The sequence below is a fragment of the Pan paniscus genome, chromosome 9, assembly GCF_029289425.2.
Source record: "Pan paniscus chromosome 9, NHGRI_mPanPan1-v2.0_pri, whole genome shotgun sequence".
NCBI classification, from domain to species: Eukaryota; Metazoa; Chordata; class Mammalia; order Primates; family Hominidae; genus Pan; species Pan paniscus.
In genome coordinates, this window is record NC_073258.2 from 73652882 (window position 1) to 73675257 (window position 22376).

A 22376-nucleotide genomic window follows, 5' to 3' on the forward strand; every position below is an offset into this window, starting at 1 on the left:
TTTTTCTTTTAAAAAAATAACACTTTAAAACTATAAAAACATTCTTAGTTCACTGGCCAGTTTGCTGACTTTGCCAAAAATTGCTTTTCCGAAATCCCCACCCACTAGATTATCACAAAGGGTCTCTTCCAGCTCCAAGGTGCTGTGGTCACTGAGACAGGGAGGGGGCTGGGAGACCCAGACAGCTGTTGAATGGGGCAGACCCCAAGTATCGGTGGCAAGCAGGGGCATCCCCACCTCGATAAGTGTTTCTGTCCACACCTTCCTGTCCATCTTCAGGCTCCGCACCTTGGAGACGCCAGCGCCCAGGCCACGGTGCTCCCCTGTAGACACAGGGCCAGACCCAGAATCACCTGGGCCCTCCCCTTCACGGGAGCACTTACCCACCCCCAGTGTCTACTGGGACAGGCAGGGATGAGAGGCCACAGGCAGGCCCCAGGGGGTAGGCCAGCTGGCAGCTCTGGAATCCAGCCGTGTACTCTTGCTCCCCACAGGGCAGGACTGAGCCCCGTAATCCTTGCCTGGGCTCCTGCACCAGCCCTCTGCAACTTGCCCCCTGGAACCATGCTTGGCCTCTTGCAGGCCACTCTTAACAAAGAGGTGATCTCTTTAAAATGTAAATCCCTGACTTCTAATCCCTGCTTTCACCCTCCAGTGGCTCCCAGAATTAGATCACAACTCCTTACCTGCTTCCCCTCCATCATCTTTCTACCCAGACTGTCATCACCCATGTCCTCATGGCCACTCCTTCCTGCCATTCAGATCTCAGCTGGCATGTCACCTCCTCAGAGAGGGCCTCCCCAGCACACTTCCCCAGACTTGCTCCTCCACCTGGATCCCCACCTCCAGCAGCCCACAGCCGCCACCTGGGCTACGTCAGCTCCCAAGACGACAGAATCCCCAGCATCTGGCACGCAGTGGCCAGAATGAGTGGCCTCGATTGAGCAGATGAATGAACCTTGGGCTCAACCCTCTCGCATTTCATCTTCCTCATCCAGTCAGTCAGAGAGTTTTCCACCATAGATCCTGAACAGCCCTCAAATGCTCACGGCTTCCCCAGGCCAGGCTTCCTCCTCCTCCCTCTCCTGGATCCTATGGCAGCCTCCTCACTGATCTCCAGTCTTGCCCCTCTAACTCAGCTTCCACCCACCAGCCAGAGTCTGACCCACAAATCTGACCATGTCCCTGCCTCCCATCGCCCTCCAGACAAAAACCAGCTCCTCCCTCTGCATGCAAAGCCCTGCCTGGCCCCTGCCAACTCCTCTTGCCTGGCCTTCCCTATTCTTCTGACATGAGAGGAACACCAGACTCCAACAAGCCTGGGCTCAAATCTGGGCTCACTTACTTGCCAGGTGACCCTGAACAAGCCATTTCCTCTCCCTGTGCCTCCGTGTCCCCACCCGTGATGGGAGAAGTTGAACCCCTGCCTGGCAATGTAAGGACTCAAGGCTAATCACAGGGGAAAGGCCCTGGTGTGCAGGAGAAGCCCCATCAACAGCAGCTCTCTGAGTGCTGTCTCCGCTCCAGGCCCTCCTCCAGATAGGACACCTGCCATCCCAACTGGCCAACCCCGCCATGCCTCTGCCTGGTGCCCCGATCCCCATGCACACACCTGCACAGCGCTTGCAGATGACAACACAGAGGTTGATGGAGGCCCAGTCAGGCTGAGGAGCCCCGCAGTCAGCACAGAACCTGTTGGGGGCTGCAGCCCAGATGCGCTCGGCCACCTCCGAGGTAGACAGGGCCTCGGCGATGGCTCCCTGCATGGCCTCCAGCCACTGCTCCTTCTCTAGCTCTGAGTCAGCAGAGAAGCTGGGGACATAGGGGTGGGGAGATTAGTGGGGATGGACTCAGAGGGATTTGGGGGCAGCATGAGGATGCACAGAATGAAGTGGGGGACAAGGTGTTGGGAGCGCTTAGGCAAAAGAGTGAGGCATCCCACTCTGGTAGGGAAGGTAGGTGTGGACAAAGGCAAGGACACCAGGAACACAAGAGCGTATGGGGGCAGGGGAGCCCAGTGGGGGGCTCTGCCCAGCCCGCAGAATGAAGGCTGCTGGGAAGAAAATGATGCCTGAGCTAAGATTCGACAGATCAGAAGGGCTGAGCCAGGTGAAGAGGTGAAAGGACAGTCTAGACAGAGGGAACAGCATGTGCAAAGGGGCAGGATTGCACAGGGGGCATTCCAGGAGACAGAAGGGCAGACTGGCAGAGAAAAGGGTGGGAGATGGACAGGGACAGGCCTGCATCAGGAAGAGGAAGTCAAAGTGTACCCTGAGGACAATGGAGAACCCACAGAGGGTTTAAGTAGGAAGGAGGGGAGGGTACAGAGATGTCTTTAAAAGACTCCTCCGCCATCCCTATCCTCATTCCTGTCCCAGCCCCAAATGTGACATGCTCCATAACCCCACTCCACAAAGAACTCCATTGGCCCAACATACCGAGACACCTGTGGCCGCTATAGCATGCCCTGCTCTTCAGGGTGGGAGGCCCTGGTTGAACAATAAATGATGACTGTCCCTGAAAAAATTTAGCTTTAAAAAGACCCCTCTGGCTCTTTCCCTGCCACCACCGAGTCACACATGTGACCATGAGTCTACTCCACCCATGACCCATTGCCACAACCAAGGAAGGCATCGCTGCTGGAGGTGTGATGGCCATTAATGCCACTTTATGGAGGTGCTGGAGACCTCCTCCTCCACAACCTAGCACGTGGAATTCGCAAAACTGCCAAAGGTGGAGCCAAGCACCAAGCTCACCTTCCTGTGCTTGCACCCAAATGCAACGAGCCACTCATGCCAGCTGGGGGAGGCCCTTTGTGTAGAACACTAAGTCTACCTCTTTAGGGTTGATGACAACAAGAAACCCAGGAACGGACAGGCCTCTCAGACTGACAATCAGAGAACGCCCGTCAGGCGGGGCTGCAGCTGTGTGGTAGTTAAGGACTATGGCAAAGAATCTCAGGGCAAGGATGTCATCAAAGAGAACTTCAAATGCAAGAAATGAGCAAATAAAAACTTAGCTCTCAAATATAAGGCCCCCGCAGAAGTCAAAGCAGTTGGGGTAAAGAGGCTGGACAGGCACGGGCGGCCCAAGAGTGAGGAGGCAGGCGCTGGGGCCAAGGGCCCACCAGGCCCGGGCTAGAAGGGTGACAGCAGAGGGATGGGGTCAGATGGGGTAAAAAGGAATGGCACGGGCCAGGTGTGGTGGCTCACCCCTGTAATCCTGGCACTTTGGGAGGCCGAGGTGGGTGGATCACCTGAGGTCAGGAGTTTGAGACCAGCCTGACCAACACGGCAAAACCCCGTCTCTACTAAATATACAAAAATTAGCCGGGCGTGGTAGCGTGCACCTGTAATCCCAGCTACTTGGGGAGGCTGAAGCAGGAGAATCACTTGAACCTGGAGGCAGAGGTTGCAGTGAGCCGAGATCGCGCCACTGCACACCAGCCTGGGAGACAGAGCCTAAGACTCTGGCTCAAAAAGCAAAAAAAAAAAAAAAAAAAAAGGAAAGGCACGAGTCCTTCCTTCTTGGTTGGAGAGACAGGCCTCTGGGAAGAACAGAGAGCTGAAAAGGGGAGATGCCCACAGCTGTCAGACATGCAGGCCAGAGCTCAGCAGAAAGATCCCGCTGGAGACAGACACCTGGGCTAAGAGCAGAGAAGTGGAAGGGTTGGGAGTGATGCTAGTGTTTATTGAGCAGTTACTACCCAGTATTACAAACACTTCCCCAGGAAACTGAGGCACACAGAGGCCAAGTGATTTCCCAGGTCACACAGCTAGTCAGTGGTGGACCCAGCATTCGAACCCGGGCATAGTTCAGTACCTCGGAGGTAGCGGCTGAAGGCCTGGGAGTGGGCAAGGCTGCCCAGGGAGAGGGCAGAGGACAGAGAAAGACACCAATGAACAGCTGAGGTCAGAGTAAACCAAGATGGCAGAGGCTTGGTGGCCCAGAGACAAGGACTGAGGAGCAGCCTCATGAGAGACAAGAGCACTCTCCAGGGGTGGCGTAGGCGCAGGGATAGTGGGGCAGGGGCAGTGGGAGCAGGAGGCCAGATGGGCAACCCCTGAGCAGCATGGCGGGCAGGGGAGGACAGCAGTTGCCAAGCAGCACAGGGGAGAGTAAGACCTCTTAGGAGGGAAGGAGATCAGAGAGGGTTAGCAAGTGACCCTCTTGCTGTGGAGGGGCTCCACAGGTGGGGCAGGGCGGGGCAGGGTGAGGGAACCCATCCCATAGGAAGGGGCAGCTCCCCATGTTGCGCAAAAGGAAAACATTAGGAAGGAGTGAGGATGCCGGTGAGCCAAGAAGATGGAGGGTCACCTGAAGATGCGGTAGGGCGTGGTGAGGTCGAAGCTGCGCCGATCCACTTCCTTCACGTTGCCCACGCTCATGTCGATGAAGGTGATGCCAATGCCCAGGTGGTACTCCTGGAGGGCAGATGGGACGGGATGAGGGCAAGGCTTTGGGGGCAGGGCGTGAGGCTTGGGACAGGGAGAGGAAGGGAAGGTGGTGCAACTCAGGGACTGGGGGGGGTGCCCAGGAGGGAGACAGCAGGGGACATGGGAGGCTGGGCAGGGTAAGGGGCTGCAGGTTCAGGGCCCACACAGCAATGAGCAGAGGTGCGGGGGAGCAAGGGCCAGGGCAGGGACTGGAGGGCAGTGCTCAGAGCCTGGGGGAAGTGGTCAGAACTTGGGGGAGCGAGGACATATCCAGGCAAAGGGCTGGGCCCAGTGCAGGAAAAGAGGGAACAGAAAAGGCAGGGCTAAGGCCCTAGGTCAGCCTGGGGCAGGGTAGGTGGACATGGGCAGGGGAGAGGTTCCATGACCCCTTAGCACCTCTAGATTCTTGTAGAGCTGCACTTTGTCCCCGACCACGGCCACGTACAGCTTATTCTTGAAGCCACGAAGCTCCAGGCTGCCAGCGCGGTCAGGCTGCTCTGAGCCTGGAACTCCCAGCAGATAAGCGCTAGAGAGCCGGGCCCGGGCACGCTGCTCAGCCATGGCCTGCTGCAGGGCCTGCATCCACTCCTTCCGCTCCACTGCAGGAGAAGGGTAGAGGAGTAAGCCCAAGGTTGCAGGGAGCCCCTCAGGGGTCTCCTGGCCCTAGGCTCCTCAGGCAACACCTCCTCCAGAAAGCCCACTCAGATGCCCCCATCATTTTGCTTGACTTCTCTGACTTGAACGAGCTCAGGCTCCAATCCCAGCTATGCCACTGATGCTGGGCAAGTGACCTCACCCCTCCAAGCCTGCTCCCGCTGATTGTGTGGTTCTGAGGAGTCAGTGACCGTGCCAAGCACAGAGCCGGTCACAGAGGGTGCCCCCTTCCTCTGCCCACCTCACAAAGGCACCATGCCTCCCCGGATGTGATGTGAGAGGGCAGATGCACCATGACTCTCTTCCCCCTCCTCTGCCCAAACTTCCAGTCTTCTCTACCCTCTTCTACACACACACACAACACCCCACACTCCCCACCATCACTCTCTGCCCGGAAGGCAAAGGTTCGGTTGTTTGTGATCACTTCAAACTTCTGGTCCCCGATGGCAGCCACGTGGGAGATGCAGGCCACAGAGATAAAGCGCTTAGAGTAAGCGTCCTGGGGGAGAGACAGGAGCTATATTTTGGGACCCAGCACCTCGCTGACTCCCCCAGCCTCAGCCAAAATGAAGTCTGCAGCCCTGTCTCCTGCAGCTGGTTAGAGACAAGACCCTGTGCTGACCCTGACTGCAGCCCTCAGCAGGCAGAGGGCCAGGAAGACATGGGTTAAGGGGTCAGACTTAGACCTCTGGCGAGTACTCCTCTGGGGAGGGACGCCACCTCGCTCCAGTGTTGGGGCCAGCCTAGGCTGGAGCAGGGGTCGCGTCAGGACTGATGCAGGCCTCACCTTGTTACTGTCAAAGTATCGCAGGTGATCAGTATCCAGTTTCACCCATCGTTTCTGATAGATGTAAGATCTGGAGAGGGAGAGGGACAACAAGCAAATGACCGAGGGTAGGAGGACAGGTTCCAGGACTACCCCAGCCCTCAGAAGCCACATTCAGAGTGAGGATCAGCCAGGTTCTAGGGAGGAAGAATCCCAAATGGCCACTGGCAAGAAGATGGACTTTACAGCAAGAGTGACTGAAGTCAGACTCAAAGTAGCACATCTCTTTTTTTTTTTTTTTTTTTGAGACAGGGTCTCACTCTGCCACACAGGCTGGAAGGCAGTAGTACAGGCCTAGCTCACTACAGCCTCAGATGCCTGGGCTCAAGTGCTTCTCCCACCTCAGTCTCCCAAGTAGCCAGAACTACAGGCATGAGCCACTGCACCTGGCTAGTTTTTAAATTTATTTGTAGAGACGAGGTCTCGCCATGTTGCCCAGAGTGGTCTCAAACTCCTGGCCTCAAGCAAACCTCCCATCTCAGTATCTCAAGTGCAGAGATTACAGGAGTGAGCCACTATGCCCAGCGATCTCCCAATTTTCAGGGCAATAAAACGGGTCTGGAGGGAATCATCAGTGGTCACAGTGTGCCTGGAGGGAGACCTGTGCAAATCATCGCAGGCCCTTCTGGTTTTCAGATCAGTGAGTGATACCAGTGTCCTGGGGTCCTGGACACTGCCCCCCACCCCCCCATGCAGAGCACAGCAGGACCCAAGAGGCCTCACTCACCCCTGCGGTGGGTTCTTGTCCAGCCAGCCAGCCTTGATGACTGGTGTGACGGGGGTGGAGCCCCCAGGCGGCCCGTCCATGGGGTGTGGCGCAGCAATTGTGCTGGGCAAGGACAAGCTCAGGCTGCTGGTGTGCCATCCGCCACTAGCGAGAGATGAGGGGATGGGGGGCCGGGCTGAGGAGGCAAGGAGGGGGCGGGCTGAGGTTGGGCTCAGTGGGAAGGAGGGTGGCCGGACACTCACTTGGGGACGCCCTCATAGGCGTGGTCATCCTCTTCCTCATCCCCTTGGTCGTCCCCAGACAGTTCCTCTCCCTCGCTCAGCAGACTGGCCACGCGCACGGCCCGTGGGACTCGGCTCGGTGGGGGCTCCTCCTGCCCCCGAGACCCACTCAGCGTCATCCTTCCCTTCAAGCCACAGATCACACCCACCCGGGGCTGCCACGCCCCCTCTGTCCACACAGCCCCGACCCACACAGCCCAGCACTTTTAGTTCTGTTTCCTCACACTCCCCTCCCCCTGCCAGCGGAGACCACACAGAGACCCAGATCACAGGGACAGGAGAGCCAGTGGCAGAAACCGACCTAGGACACAGACAAAAACAGAAAGATAAAGGGACAGAGAAAAAGACTGCGGGCTAGGGATGCAAGACAGACAGACACGGGAACACAAGAAGTGAAACAGAGACAGACACTCCGGGACAGGACACGAGTTCCTAACACACAGGGTGGGGGGAGGCCACATGCCCACCCACATACAGCCAGGGCCTGGGGGAGCCACACCAGAGCCCCGACCCCTGGCCCAGAGCGCTGTGGCTACACGTGACTCCTGACCCCCATATGGCAAGAGAGTGAGGTGGGGGAAGGGGAAGCCTCCCGGGAAATGGCTGCCCACTCTCTGTCTGGTGGTCCTCAGGGTCTGACAGGCAGCTGGGCACCCCCACAACACCCTGACAGGCAGACAGTCCCATGCCTGGCCCCACCTTCTTGGTCATCACTCTGGCTGGGGCCCCCGGCCCCTCCTCTGGGACCTCATCGTAGTCAGAGTCATCTGGTGAGAGAGGGGTTGGGGGGCCTCAGGGCAAGGGGCCTGGCCTCCTCTCCTGGGGCACCACACTGGGCTTCACAAAGCCTCCCCCATGCCAAGACTCCCATCCCCACCTCCCCCTGGCTTTCAAAAAAAGGCACAGGGGACAGGAAGTGCGATTTATACCCCCAGGCCTCATAGGACAGTACTAAAGGGTGGCAGAGGAGAAGCTGGGACACCACAGGGAGGTCTGAGCCAGTGGTGAGCTTGGGGGTTGGGGTAAGGACTGTCAAAGGCAACAAGAATCAACAAATGTGGCCAACCCCAGGAAAAGCAAACCACCTCTGGCCAGGCGCGGTGGCTCATGCCTGTAATCCCAGCACTTTGGGAGGCCAAGGTGGGCAGATCACGAACTCAGGAGATCGAGACCATCCTGGCTAACACGGTGAAACCCCGTCTCTACTAAAAATACAAAAAATTAGCCAGGTATGGTGGCGGGCGCCTGTAGTCCCAGCTACTGGGGAGGCTGAGGCAGGAGAAGGGCGTGAACCCAGGAGGCAGAGCTTGCAGTGAGCGGAGATTGCACCACCGCACTCCAGCCTGGGCGACAGAGCGAGACTCCATCTCAAAAAAAAAAAAAAAGAAAAGCAAACCACCCAACACCATGGAAAATCAGACCATGGGTAACTGGCAAAGCCGGCCGTGGCCCCACACTTAACGGTCAGGAGGCCAGATAGGTGGGTGCTGTCTCCATTCTGAGGATGAAGAGAATAGCGCTCAGGGAGGCTGTGACCTGCCCGGGGCCACACAGTGGGCTGGTGGCAGGCTTGCACAGAAAGGAGTGTGATCCTTGCATACCTTCCAGAGGCCTGATTCCAGGGATCCCAGGCCATCCACCCAGAGCCCCATCTCCTGGCTGCAGCACTCACCGAACTCTGGGAACAGGCGTACCGGCTTTGGAGGTATCTCCGGGGGGCAGGGAGGTGGAGAGGGAGGCTGGGGAGGCCCCTGGGGGAGGGCGGACAGGGGCTCCTCAGACTGTGGCTGGGGAGGGGATGATAATGATGGCAGCAATGACTCCTCCTCCTTAGTGGGCAGGCTGGGAACACAACAAAAGTTGGGCGTCACTAAGCAACAGAGACAAGACTGAAACATACTGAGCCCCCAGCTCACCTGAACTGCAGCAAAACTCAGGCACTACACAAACTCACACAGACAGGAGCCCTCCTGCACACAGTCCTCCTCAACTCATCTCCCAGACCAAAACCCCTCCTGGTTCCCCGAAGCCTAAAGGAAGCAGGCACCCTCTTTGGCCTGAATGAGGTGTTCACCTATCCCCAATGCTCTAGCTTTTAGTCACATATATCTACTGGGTCTCCACACTGAAGAAGGGATAAAGACCAGAATGGGGAGTCAGGGAAGGATTCGTGGAGAAGGTGATGCTTGACCTGAGCTTTTAAGGATAAGAAGGCATTGACGGCAAAGAGAAGGGACAGGATTGAAATGAGCTGCAAGGCCCGAGGCACAGACCAGAGCCTCAGAAACCAATTCCTAAGGCCCTGAATTGTGGGTCTCTGTCTCAAGATCACCTTGCTCTTGCCCAGATTTGGATATTCACTACCTCCTGGTGCCCTCAGACTCCTCAAACTCACCTGATCCCACCAGACCCATCTCCCACACCTCTGCTACCTCACCCCACTCACTCACCTCTGCTACCACTCCCCAGGGAACCCTCCCCTGATTCTCCAAGGCCAGGTTCAGGGCCTCCTGGGCTCTCACGGCCCCACAGTGTTCCCATCTGTCTCAGTACAGATCACATTGCTTCTGGCAGGCTGTCTTCTGAAGGGCTGTGGCATCAAGGACATGAATTTGAATCCTGCCTTAGTTTCTTAGTTCTTGTGTGTCCTGGGGTGAGCACCTAGCCCCTCTGAGCCTCAGTTTCCTCTTCTGTGAAATGGGGGCTATATCACTGACCTGGCAGGGTGCTAGAAGGATTAACCAAGACAGGATGTGTCATGTGCCAGTGCACAGGATGCACAGGGACTACAGGCTGGAACAAGGTGCCTGAGCCCTGGAGGCCTGGCCCCACCAGCTGTCTCTGCCAGTGCCCTGCAGGGGCCAAGGAGGAGAATCAGGGTGGATGGGCAATTTCTCCCTGGGTTATTTTTGGCCTTGTCTGTTGCCCTGGTGTTCCTGGCTGATGGTGTGGGGCTACCGTGAAAGCAAGGAAGGGCTGGGAGGCAGTGACAGGGTCTGCCTGGGGTGTGGTCATGATGCCAGGCCTTTCCTCCTGCTGTTGCCTCCGCCAGTAACACCCTTCTCCCTGTTCTCTGCCTGGGAATATCCACTAGTTTTTTAACTTCTTTTTTTTTTTTTTTTTTTTTTTTTTAAGAGACTGGGTCTCACTCTGTGGCAGACTGGAGTACAATGGCACAATCACAGCTCACTGCAGCCTCAAACTCCCGAGTTCAAGTGGTCCTCTGACTTCAGCTTCCCGAGTAGGTGGGTCTCAAGGTGTAGACACTGGGTCTTGTTATGTTGCCCAGGCTGGTTTTGAACTCCTGGCATCAAGCAATCCTCCCACCTCGGCTTCCCAAAGCAATCCTTTAATTCTAAAACCACATTTCCCTTCTCTGAAAGTCTTCCTTGACCCTCCTTTATGCTGTTCTCCATTAAGACCTTCATACAAATGGCTGGGTGCAGTGGTTCACACCTGTAATCCCAGCACTTTGGGAGGCCAAGGCGCGTGGATCACGAGGTCAGGAGATCGAGACCATCCTGGCTAACACAGTGAAACACCATCTCTACTAAAAATACAAAAAAATTAGCCAGACGTGGTGGCAGGCGCCTGTAGTCCCAGCTACTTGGGAGACTGAGGCAGGAGAACAGCATGAACCCGGGAGGTGGAGCTTGCAGTGAGCCGAGATCGCGCCACTGCACTCCAGCCTGGGGGACAGAGCAAGACTCCGTCTCAAAAAAAAAAAAAAAAAAAGATCTTCATACAAATTATTCTAAATGACATTTTTCAAAGTATCTCCTTTGTGCCAAGATCTGAACCCTGACTCCAAAGTTTATGAGCTTCTTAGGACACTTGGCTACTTCCACATCACCTTCTACTATACTTGTCTCTTCTCCAGGTGTAGATAAAAGTTAACCAAACCCTTTCCTCTTCTGTGTGAAGAGCTGGCCTTCGGCTAGGTTTCCAGCTCTGTTCCCCTAGAAACCTGCAAACGGTGGTGTGTCAGCCCTGTTACCAGGCAACCACTGCCTTTGGCAGCATGGCCTGTGGAGGAACAGCATCTGGACGGAGAGAAACTATAAGCAGATTCTATACCTGGTAGAGAAACCGGAGCTTTGAGCTTCACTCAGTGTGGTGACTTGCAAACTGGGCACATCGCACACAGTGAGTTGAAGCCACACCTGTGGGGATGTTAGAAAACTACTGGCCCCTTAGGTAAGAGCTTTCAAAGCCAGGCTGGCTCCCTGTGAGTCACTATCCACTGTGAGACCCAGTCCTTCACTCCTGAGCTGTCACTTGGAGGGCCACAGAGAATGGCTCCTGGACAGCTGCATGGGCTGTGGCTCGGATCGCTTCAAAGACCCCATGGCAGACGAAGGCCTGCCACTGCCCTGGCGGCAAGCTGCTCCCTACCCAACGGGCCTCTCTGGGAATCTGGGGCCAAGGGGTGGGCCTGTGGGAGTCTTGAGTCAGAACGTACTCTCACAGCTGGACCTATGAAGACCCCCTGGTGGGCACTGCACCAGGCTGTCTCCCCTACATGACCTGAGTCCCTTTGGGGCAGGGGCAGCATCTGACTTGGTACCCCCGCAGCCCAGTCAGTAGCAATAGCATGTGGACAAGGTGGGTGGACAGGTGGGCAGGTGGAAGGGAAGGCAACAGAAGGGGTGAACGATGACCAAGCGACTGAGGGAGTGCCTGAAGGCCCAAGAGCATGACCTGGGGTGCTGGCCCCAGCTGGTCACCTGCGATTCCCTTAGAGACTTCTTGATGGGCAAATCAATCCATCACTGCTGCCTCCCAGAGCCCAAGAGGAAGGGGCCTTGGAAACCCGGCCTGGGATCAGCAGAGAGCAGAATTCCAAGCTGTCAGGCCAGGGCCAGTCAGACCTTGGTCCAGGGAGGTGGGGACAGGTGCCATCTCTCCAATGCCAAGCAGGATTGAGGGAGCCTGGCTCCCAAAGCTCCCCCAGGTCTGAGGGCCAGAGCTGAGGGGAAGGTGGTAACCATAAATAAAAACTGCCCACCTGCTCGTCCTCATCCCTGGGGTCCGGCAGCATCAGCCCCCCTCCTCTGGCACCACAGTGCATCTCCCATCACTGTCCTGATCAACTGCGACGGGTCTGTGCATCTTGGGCAGCAGGCACGTTCCCTGAAGCAAGCTCCACACCCTCCTTCCTCATTGGGGTAACTCCAGCACTCAGCAGGGACTTACAAACACCTGGATTCATTAATTGTGTGTATGTATGTCTACATGTGTGTGTTCCCAGCCATTTTCTGAGCACTTGACATGGATTCTTCATTCATCTACTCACAGCGCTCTGTAAGGCTTGTCATGATTCCACTTTACAGAGGAGAAAACCGAGGCACAGGGATGCTAGGTTATTTGTTCTTGATGCCACAGCTGGGATGTGAACCCTGGCAGCCCAGTATCACAGCTGAGCAAATGAGGCCATGCCAGGGTCCCAGGGCTCCTCTGAGGCCAGCCTCCTCCCATGGGCAGCCAGGTCTCAGGACCCATCTGAGAGGGAACACATCACTGCCCTGCCCACGGCAAGAAGGGAGAGGGAAACAGATGCAAAGGGCTCCTCTCCCAGCAGAGCTTCCACAGGGAAGGGACCGTGTCTCATGAAGGTGGAACACAGGGGCCTCTCAGAAGCATCTGGGAAATTCTAGCCACCTTCTTCAGGAAGTCTCCTGGCTGCTCCCTGCCTGCCTGCTTACCACAGGGTATCAGGGCACTGCTGAGTCAGGACGGAGCCCAGGAAAGGAGAAGTGCTTTCAGGAAGGCACAACATGTGGGAAAACCCCAGGGAAAAGGCAGTGACCCCCTACCGAGAACAGGGCCCACAGAATGCCCCCGCCATAGCCCAAGTCCCAGCCTCTCACTGCTTGCACCCCTAAGAGTAGGCCCTACGGCCGGGCGCGGTGGCTCACGCCTGTAATCCCAGCACTTTGGGAGGCCGAGGCGGGCGGATCACGAGGTCAGGAGATCGAGACCATCCTGGCTAACACGGTGATACCCCGTCTCTACTAAAAATACAAAAAATTAGCCGGGCGTGGTAGCGGGCGCCTGTAGTCCCAGCTACTCGGGAGGCTGAGGCAGGAGAATGGCGTGAACCCGGGAGGCGGAGCTTGCAGTGAGCCGAGATCGCGCCACTGCACTCCAGCCTGGGCGACAGAGCGAGACTCCGTCTCAAAAAAAAAAAAAAAAAAAAAGAGTAGGCCCTGCTCCAATCCCGAGGTCCAGCTGAGGCCCGGCTTGGATGTCACCCACTGACTTGTCACCCACTGGACCACGTCCTCAATGGCACCACCTCCAAGCCTTCACACAGTTTCATCCTCCTCTGCCCTCTCCCTCCCGTAGCCCACAGAAGCCCACCTCCACCTCAAAATGCAGCTCAGCCGGCCTCCTCCTCTAGGCAACCTCCAAGATTCTCCCACAGAGCTGCTCCCCACTCACCCCGCACTGCAGCTCCCTGCTCCTTCAACCTTCTCCCCTCTACCCAAGGGGCATGTGAACCCACCTGCTTACCCACTATTCCCGAGAGACTAGGCACCCCGGGCAGCTAAGGGGTTGGTTCACCCCAGCCTGGGCCCTCAGCCTAAATCTATTTTATAGAATCAGAGAAAATACATGCAGCAGACCTCATGCCTGGGGGTTAGGTGACATGGTGGGTAGGCAGAATGCAGAATGGGTAAGAGGAGGGTGCAGCTTGTGCAGAAGTTGAGAGGCAGACCATGGACATCCCATCCTCATTGGGGTATCTCCAGCACTCAGCAGGGACTTACAAACACCTGGATTCATTAACTGTGTGTGTGCGTGTCTACGTGTATGTGTTCCCAGGCATTTTCTGAGCACTTGACATGGATTCTTCATTCATCTACTCACAGTGCTCTGTAAGGTAAGGCTCATGATGATTCCACTTTACAGAGGAGGAAACCGAGGCACAGGGATGTTGGATTATTTGTTCTTGATGCCACAGCTGGTATTTGAACCCTGGCAGCCCAGCACCACAGCCGAGCAAACAAGGCCATGCCAGGGTCCCAGGGCTTCTCTGAGGCCAGCCTCCTCCCATGGGCCACCAGGTCTCAGGACTCATCTGAGAGGGAACACATCACTGCCCTGCCCAAGGTCACCCTCCTCTTACCCATGACCACATAATTCATTGTATAAACCACAAACACTTCTAAGAGTTAAAAGAGGCACTATTAATAACTATGTCAGGGCAGCAGGCATAAACAGGGCCTGTCCCACGTCAAATGAGATGTGTGGTTACTCAATTAACTAGAGACAGGGCTTGGAGCCAGGCAGACCTGGGCTTGAACTCAGCTCAACTCATTGGTTTGGGACCTTGAGCAGGTCCCTTCCTCTCCGAGCCTCAGTTTCCTCGCTAATCTGTCTCCAGGCTTACTGATAATTCAGTAAAGGAGGGCCACTTGCACATGGCATCAACAGAACCTCTTCACCTTGAAGGAGACCCAGGCCCTACAGGCTGAGCCAGGAACCAGCTTCATAGCCTTAGCGGCCTCTAATGCCACCTCCTTCTCCTTCACCCCTACCCGTTCCTATCTTTCTGTCTATACCAATCTCTGGCCAAAAGAACCAGGTGTCACTGTGAGAGAAGGAAGGCCAAAGAGGGGAGCAGTCTGCATATCTCAGGCTGACCCTGGACTCACCCCACTACTCACACTCCAGCCCTCCCTGACTGAGCTGCAGTCTATCAATGCATACTTACAGGCCTTTAATACTCTGTTCCTTCCACCTGGAACACCCCCCCCTGCCTGGCCAACTCCTAGTCCTCCTATAAAAAGCCCAAATCATACATCCATCCTCCCCACTATCGCAGGCCTCCCCTCACATCTCAGGCTGATCTGGGGCCTCCCTGGGGCTCCCCACAATTCTGATCACTCAATATGGTCATATCAATGTGTGCTTCACTGAACTGCCTCAGAGGACTGAGGACCCAGACCTAACCCCATCCTAGAGTCACCACCTCCCAACAAGATGTCACACAGGTCTTGGAGGGACCTGGCCCAATCCCAGCCCCTGGACTCTCACCATCAGGGCTGCTGGCCCAGTGATCTGGGGACATCTGTGTCCCACCCTGATGTCTCCATTCCACAGGGGTAAACTGTCCCAGCTGCCCGCTTCCTCAATCATGCTCTGGACTCTCAGGGGCCCAGGCCTCAGTCCTATGCCTCCTGCTTCCTCTGTGGCTTCTTCCTTCCTCCTCCATCATGAGACCCAAAGGTCATCCCCTCCAGCACTCCCCTGGTTCTGCTCTGTTCACTTCTGCCTAGCCCCCAGCATAGACAGCCCTTCCTAGGGTCTCACTTGCTAGAATGGGATGTCCACGGTCTGCTTCTCTCAACTTCTGCACAAGCCGGGAGCCCTTAGGGCCAGTCCTCTCCATGCCGCCAGCAGTTCCCAGCACAGAAGGGGCTTTAGTAAGTGGGTACTGAATGACCACCACCCTACTCGCATCCTCATCACTGGAGAAGGTCAGCAGCTCCCCAAACTCTCCATACAGCAGCGCCCAGTTAACCTGGAGCCCATCCTCACAACCGCGCCTTCACCCAGCTCTCAGCACTTCTCCCTGGGACAACAGCTACCACTTGCTAAGCACTCACTATGTGCCAAACATTCTGCTAGGGGCTTTTTTTCATATAATGACCTGGGATTATTAACTCCATTGTGCTCAGGGCATGCCTCCTCCTCCAGGAAGTCCATCAAACCGCTCCCTCCCTCCTCTAAGCCCACACAACCTGTTTGACCTTCCACCACCAGACCTACACTCAGCTTTCCCACAGGCCAGCCCTGCTGTCTGGGCAGGAGGTGGCAGAGGCCCCTTTCCCATGGCAGCTCTAAGCGCTTCCCAGGCCTGGCCCTGTGCTGGCTCCTGAGGGCAGCAGCAGGAGGAAGTTCATCCTCAGGGAGCTCACAGAAGTACTGAGCCCTTCCTGGGTCCAGCCCAGGTCTGGCCTGGCAGAAAGAGCAGGTGCAGTTATCCGCTGGGCCCTATGGAAAAGATGAGCCAAGGGCACAGGGCAGGGCTGAAGAGTGCCGGGTGGGTGGACAGGACTTGGTTAGAGGTCTATGTCCCCAATAAGCCAAGCACAGGATTGTTGAATTCATTAGGGATCCACGGTAACTCAGGAAAGGGGAGACCAGCCCCCACACTCCATAAGCACCCACCACAGCACCAGTCCTGGGGAGGAGGGGTAAGCAGCACACCATCTCCCCATCACCCTGGTCTGGGGGTGGGAGGTTCAGAATCACAGCACCCTTGAACTTGACAGTGAAATAAGCCAAACTAAGCCTCCCCAACGAATCCCCAGAGGGGTGTAGGGAGGTGGGAGCAGAGAAGTAAGGTGATTAGCACCAGACCCCCAAGGGGCAAGAACCCCAAAGAGGAGTATTCTGTGGGGCAGAGTCTGAGAAAGGCCCAGAAAACAGGCACCGTGGGCTCCTGGTGGACCCAGCAGAGGCGTATGGGGAGGTGGAGACCTAGAAAGCCCAGGGAAGAGGGAGGGATGAGACAAGGGGAGAAAAGGCAAAGGCAGGGGAAAAAGAGAAGAAGTGGGGAAAGTGAAAGAAGACAAAACTCTAAGAGAAAAAAAGAGAAGGGGGAGGAGAGCAGCACAGAAAACCAGGCCAGAGGTGACAGACAGGGACTTCAGCCCTCCCAGGGCCTCCCTCCTACGTGCCCAACAGCAACAACAGCAACAGCAGCACCTCGCTTACCCTCAGACGCCTGCTGGGTCTTGGGGCTGAGGACTCCCACAGCTCCGGCCAGGCGGGCTGCATATGCCCAAGAATGTCGTGTACCTGCCCGTGCAAGCCTGGGTCCCGCCTGGGCTGGTCTCGCAAACAGCCTGGCCCCTGGCCCCTGGGTGGGTCTGAGGCTGCGTTCTCTTGGAGGTTTTTGAGCCCAGGTATGGCTTTGCACCTGTGATTTATGTCTTTAAGTGTTTGTGAATCACTTCTCTACATGTGTGTGTGTTTGTTTCTGTGTACAACTGTGGATCTGTCCAGGAGGAAAGAGGACAGAGAGAGAGAGAGAGAAAGACAGAGGGAGAGAGAGAGAGAGAATGTGTGTGAGTGTGTGTGACTCTGTGTGTCTGTGTGTATGTGTGTGTGTATGTCTGCACCCAGCTCTGGTCTCCCGGAGGCTTCCTGCTTTGTGTCTCCCCCACCTCCTGCAGCCGTGGCCAACACACACACTTCCTGAAAACACTGAGAAAGCGAAAAGTCACCCAGAATCCCCCGGGGCAGACACTTCCTCCCCGCCCCCAGGCTGCACCCCCACCCAAGCTGGGAAGAGACAACCAACAGTGTCCACTGATCTTGCAGGCCCTCACAGGGTGGATGCCCAGGAAGTCCTGACTGACAAGCCCTGGCGGTGGCCTCTCCACCACTCCACCCGCATAAGGAGACAGACAGGCTAGGAAAGAGGCTCTCTGAAGGGCTCAAGTTCTGCCCTGGCAACAAGTGATCAGCCTCCAGGAAGACCAGGGATTGGCTGGACTGCAGGGCAGTCAAGCGCACAGGAGGGAAGCCTTGGCAGTGTGGCTCCAGCTGGGCAGCTGCCTTCTGGGCACACACTCCTTCCTGAGGTGCCTCCAGGCATCCAGGTATCAGAGGGGGACACCAAAGGCCAGAGCAAGCTGGGAGGGGATCTGCGGCATGACCCTGGAACCTCACATCAGAAACGACCCCTCTGCCACCCTCAGGGAAGCCAGTTCACAGGGCTCATGTCTGCGGCACTTAGAGCTGAGTAGACCTGACCTGAAGCCAGGAGGCAGGGTCTGGGCACCGGCTTCCCTTCTGCAGGGCTGGGTGACTCTGGGCAAGTTTCTCAGCATCTCTGGGCTCCTCAGCAAGCACCCCACCACGAGTTTAAATTAATGGTAGGGGGCCGAGTGCAGTGGCTCACACCTGTAATCCCAGTGCTTTGGGAGGTCGAGGCAGGAGCATTGCTTGAGCCCAGGAGTTCAAGACCAGCATGGGCAACAAAGGAATACCTCGTCTTTACAAAAGATTTAAAAATTAGCCAGGTGTGGTAGCACACACTTGTAGTCCCAGCTACTTGGGAGGCTGAGGTGGGAGGATTGCTTGAGCCGAGGAGTTAGAGGCTACAGTGAGCTATCATGGCACCACTGCACTCCAGCCTGGGCAACAGAGAGAGACTTAGTCTCTATTAATAATAATGATGACGATAATAATAATAATAGCAGGGGGTGCAGACTCTGGGGGTGATGTAGAGTCCCCCTAGGCCAGGCAGAATCATGAGCCTGGTTCTGAGAGTCCTGGGCCATGCCAAGGCCAGGAGGAGGGAACTCCATCCTTGCTTGTTTTCTGATTTGCCTAAACCTTAGTCTGTGGCCTAGAATCCTATCACAGCCTCGTTCTTCCCACCTGTCTCCTCTGAAGACCTCTGCCTTCCTAAAATATCTGGGATGACGTAGATTGGGTAGTAGGATGGGGGACAGGGAGCTGGGGCAGTGAGCTCAGGGCCCTATGGCCCAGCTGTGCTGAGGGCACTCACTGGGTGCTGAGTCACATGCGTGTTTACCCACATGCACCCCAAGCTCAGCACGTGCCAGTACACAAGCTCACGTTGGCAATCATTTACTCACCCACACGATATACTTCCCAAGGGCCTATTAGGCATCCAGCACTGTTCTAGATGTTGGGGATTCTGCAGCAAACAAAATCGACTAGGATCCTGGCCCCAGTGGAGCTGCCATCCTAATGGGCTCTCCCTCTTGGCAGCACATGTACACACACGTGCACACACTGGCTCAAGCCTGACAGTGCACAAATAACACAAATGCCATGTACTGCTCAAACAGCACGTGCACACTCGCGGATGTACTCATACACTGTTGGGGTCTCCACCACAGCAGTAATTGAGCACAAAGGTCCTGATAAACTCACATACACACCACTCCATGTCACCACTGAAACTGCACAAATCCCTACATGCTTCTACATCTTAGTAGCACACAGTCTCAGAACCTGTCTGAATGTGTAAATGCACAGACATTCTACTACCCTGACAGCTTGTACTACCACCCACACCCATCTGTATGGGTGCACACACAGACTGGCCCAGACATGCCTCACACTGACTCGAGACACTGAGAGTACACACATGCACACGCATCCACCCCCAAGCTCCACTGGGGAGCCTGGAGATGACCGGCCTCAGCCACCACATGACCTTGTGTGAAAGGCCCTAAGGTTGAGAGAGTGAGTTCCCCATCATGAGGGGTTGCAAGCAGGGGTAGGAAGGCCATGTCATGAGACACTGTGATGGGACTCCCACAAGGCGGGGGTGGGTAGGAGCAGTGTTCCTCTCTACATGCCATGGAGCCTGGGGATCACAGGAAGGGACTGAGAGCGGACAAGGTGGCCAGTCAGGGTCCATGTTGGCTCCCACCCTGATCACTACAGCACTCAGTCTTGGCCTGGTATACACACATGAGGCTCCATCTGCTGTGAGTTTTTCCTACCACAGGGCTTTGAAGACCATACACTCTCTGAGTTGAGTGTGTACAAAGCTGAAGACTGCAGATGCCCATGACTCCAACTGCCAAAGACCCCAGGACACAGGAAGCCAGGCTTGGTAGCTTACCCACTACCATACTCTGCCGTAAGGAATAGTCCCAAATTGCAGGAAATACTTTTCTTCCAATTCTCTTAGCACAGAACAGATTTTGGGTACTTGAACTACAAGGGGCTAGACCTTTTCCCGACCATGGCGCCTGGCCTCCTCCTCATGTTGCCTAAATGGCTATGTTCAGACAGGCTCTGAGAGTAGGGGTTGGTACCCTGGGGCCCTGGGGTGTGGACAGGACTTCCTCCTACCCAGCAAGCCTCCTGAACTCAGATGTCAGTGCCAGGAGGGCCCAGAAGTCTATGGAGGACCACAGAGGGCACCTGATGGGGAAACAGGCCCAGAGAAGCAGGTCCTCATCAGAGTCACAAAGCTAGCTGGGCCCGACCCAGGCATCCTGCCTCCCAAGCAGGAACCCAGGCCTCCACTGCCCGTCCGGGAGTCACAGGAAGGGCCTGAGAGGGGACCTGGCCAGGGCCCTGCTTCTTCCCTTTGTTCACCCACTTCCAACCCCAGAGACAGACAGACAGAGTTTCTCTTCTCTATCCTCTTCTCTCTTCTAACCTCTCTCTCTCTCTCTTTTTTTTTCTCTCTCTCTCCCCCACAAGCTGATGGGGTTGAAATAGAAAACGCTCCTGCATGCAGAAGAATGGTCACTAGAGGGCGCAAGGGCACCAGGAAACTTCAATCTGAGCTTCCCTCCAGGTTCCTGGAGAGACCCTATACCTGTTACGAGTTGTGTGAACCCAGGAAGAGCATGTACCCTTTTTGTGCTTCTACCAATCAACCCTCAAAACACCACAGCACTAGCTTGGTCTTCAAGGCCCCCTGACTTAATGCTCCTCCCTGGGTGGAAAGAATCTCCCAGACCCTCCCCACAAGGCCCCCTGAGTATGTCCTTGGCATGGATCCAGCCGGGGCCCCCTCCCTGCTCTCCCTCTGATTTGTTCATGTCCTGCTCGTAAAGCCAGTACACAAATCTCCCAGAAGGTCTGCTGCAGGGATCATGGAGACCATAGAAACACAGAGCCCAGCAGAGTACCCAGCAATAAACAAACAGGGACCAGGAGACCTCTCTCCACACACCCCTTCCTCCTCCAAGAAGCCTTCCAAGATTAGCCTCACTTCGCCCAAGTGCTCCACCAAATCTCCCTCACCCCAAACACATATCTACCCTGTCTGGGGATGCTCCCTGACAGCCGGGCATCCCAGCAGATGGCAGGAAGGGAGGGCGTCTGTGAAGGAGATTAACACGGAATATCCACAGGAGCCAGAGGAAACTCAAGAAAACACAGGGTACCAGAAGCCCCAGAGGGGAAACAGTTCTGAGGAGGGAGGGCATGCCAGATGAGGCCTGAGAAGTGTCCCAGGATTTGCTGACATTTGGCAGTGGGAGAAGGGGACAGGGTGTGAAAGAGCACAGCACCAGGACCTGGGCAGTCCCCTCACCCCCAACCCTACCCCGCAGCTTTCCGTTTCCTACACATGTTGCCTCTTGATGCCGGCATGGACCCCGATACCCTGCAGTATCTCACAGTTGCCAGGTCCCAAGCTGAACTTGACTTCCTCCCAAAGTCACTTCTGTCCTTGGGTCTCTGGATCAGTGATGGCACGACTGTCCACCCAGCCACCCAAGACAGAAACCTGGAGGCCTCACTGGCACACGCCCAGCAGCCCAAGCACTGCGCTGAGTACCTGCACAGCTCTCCCCTCCTCCTGAGTCACCAGACAGCAATCCTGTCCTCCGAGCTTTGCACACGCTGTTCCCCCTGCACTTCCAAAGTGCCTTTCTTATCCCAGCACCAAAGGCCACAAACTCCCCATCTACCCTCTGGGATCCTCTGCCTGTGCGCCTCCCACCCTGGGTGGCATCCACTCACCTCACCAGCAGGCGGGGGGGTCCGGTGCGGGGCGGCACGGGTGGAACGCTCAGCTCTGCCAAATGCCGCTTAGCAGGCAGCGGAGGCAGCACAGCGTCTGGGGCAGCTGTGGATGGGGTGGTGAAGCAGGTGGGCGGAAGGCAGCTCCTCCGGGGCGGGATGGGTGGGGCAGCGGGGAGCCCCTCATCCTCTGTAGTGGTGGGCAGCGGCTCGGGTGGAGTGGCAGGCACAGGTGGTGAGCGGAAGATGTGGCGCTTCATGGGCACAGGCCGTGGGGTGGGGCGGGGTGCAGGGGCCGGTGAGGTATGGGCACGGAGCAGGCCAGCCAGGATGCGGCGGCGGTGACCAGGGAGTAGCATGCCCATGTCCATCAGGCGGGTGTCGCTGAGGCCTTGGCACTCAGTGGCCCACACCAGGCCATGCTGCTCAAAGAGCCCCGTGTACTGCTCCAGGTGCAATGCCCGCAGCCACTCGGCCACCGATAGCGCAGCATCCCCAGCCTCTGCCATGGTTCCTGCCAGTGGAGGCCTGACTGGCAGGGCTTTGTCCAGAGCTAGAATAGACAGACAGGCACAGGTCAGAGGCAGGGCTGCCGAGGATTGGTCCCCTCACCAGCAGCCTGCATGGCTCTCTCAAGCCATAGGTTCAAGTTCTGTCCTGGAGCTTCCTCCCCTGTGCTCCATGTGCTAATAAGCAAGGCCAGGTACTGCCAGGTCTCTGAACACACAGGCTCTTCTCTCCGCCTGAACCCCCTCACCCCTTCCCTTGTGCTATCCCAGCATCCAGCTCATGTTTTCTTCTCTAGGAAACCCTCCATGATCTCTGGGGTTGGTACCACCCCACACCCCAACACACAGCCTTGGCCACTGCCGTGAGAATGGCCAGTGGCATGATTGGTGCTGTGTCTTATACCTCCTCCCCACTGCCCTCTGCAAGACCCATGGCAGGGCTAATTCCCTCTGAGG

General features: G+C 56.4%; 1 protein-coding gene across 8 annotated transcripts in view; it reads right to left on the reverse strand.

The window, feature by feature from the left end:
- The window catches only part of ARAP1 (ArfGAP with RhoGAP domain, ankyrin repeat and PH domain 1), a 67800-nt gene that overhangs the window by 20539 nt on the left and 24885 nt on the right, over window positions 1-22376 (reverse strand). For 6 of the 8 annotated variants that reach the window (XM_034933319.3, XM_034933318.3, XM_034933317.3 and 3 more), the window contains 11 exons: window positions 21412-21964; window positions 8597-8766; window positions 7624-7691; window positions 6886-7016; window positions 6644-6787; window positions 5878-5947; window positions 5469-5589; window positions 4833-5035; window positions 4318-4424; window positions 1613-1812; window positions 238-323 (listed from right to left, as the gene is read on the reverse strand). In XM_034933319.3, coding sequence (XP_034789210.2) covers window positions 238-323; window positions 1613-1812; window positions 4318-4424; window positions 4833-5035; window positions 5469-5589; window positions 5878-5947; window positions 6644-6787; window positions 6886-7016; window positions 7624-7691; window positions 8597-8766; window positions 21412-21920 — 1809 coding nt within the window. In that variant the 5' untranslated portion in view covers window positions 21921-21964. Of the gene's footprint in view, window positions 1-237; window positions 324-1612; window positions 1813-4317; window positions 4425-4832; window positions 5036-5468; window positions 5590-5877; window positions 5948-6643; window positions 6788-6885; window positions 7017-7623; window positions 7692-8596; window positions 8767-14967; window positions 15017-16653; window positions 16868-21411; window positions 21965-22376 lie in introns of those variants that run through there. The other 2 variants (XM_034933321.3, XM_034933320.3) reach the window with 2 other exon arrangements.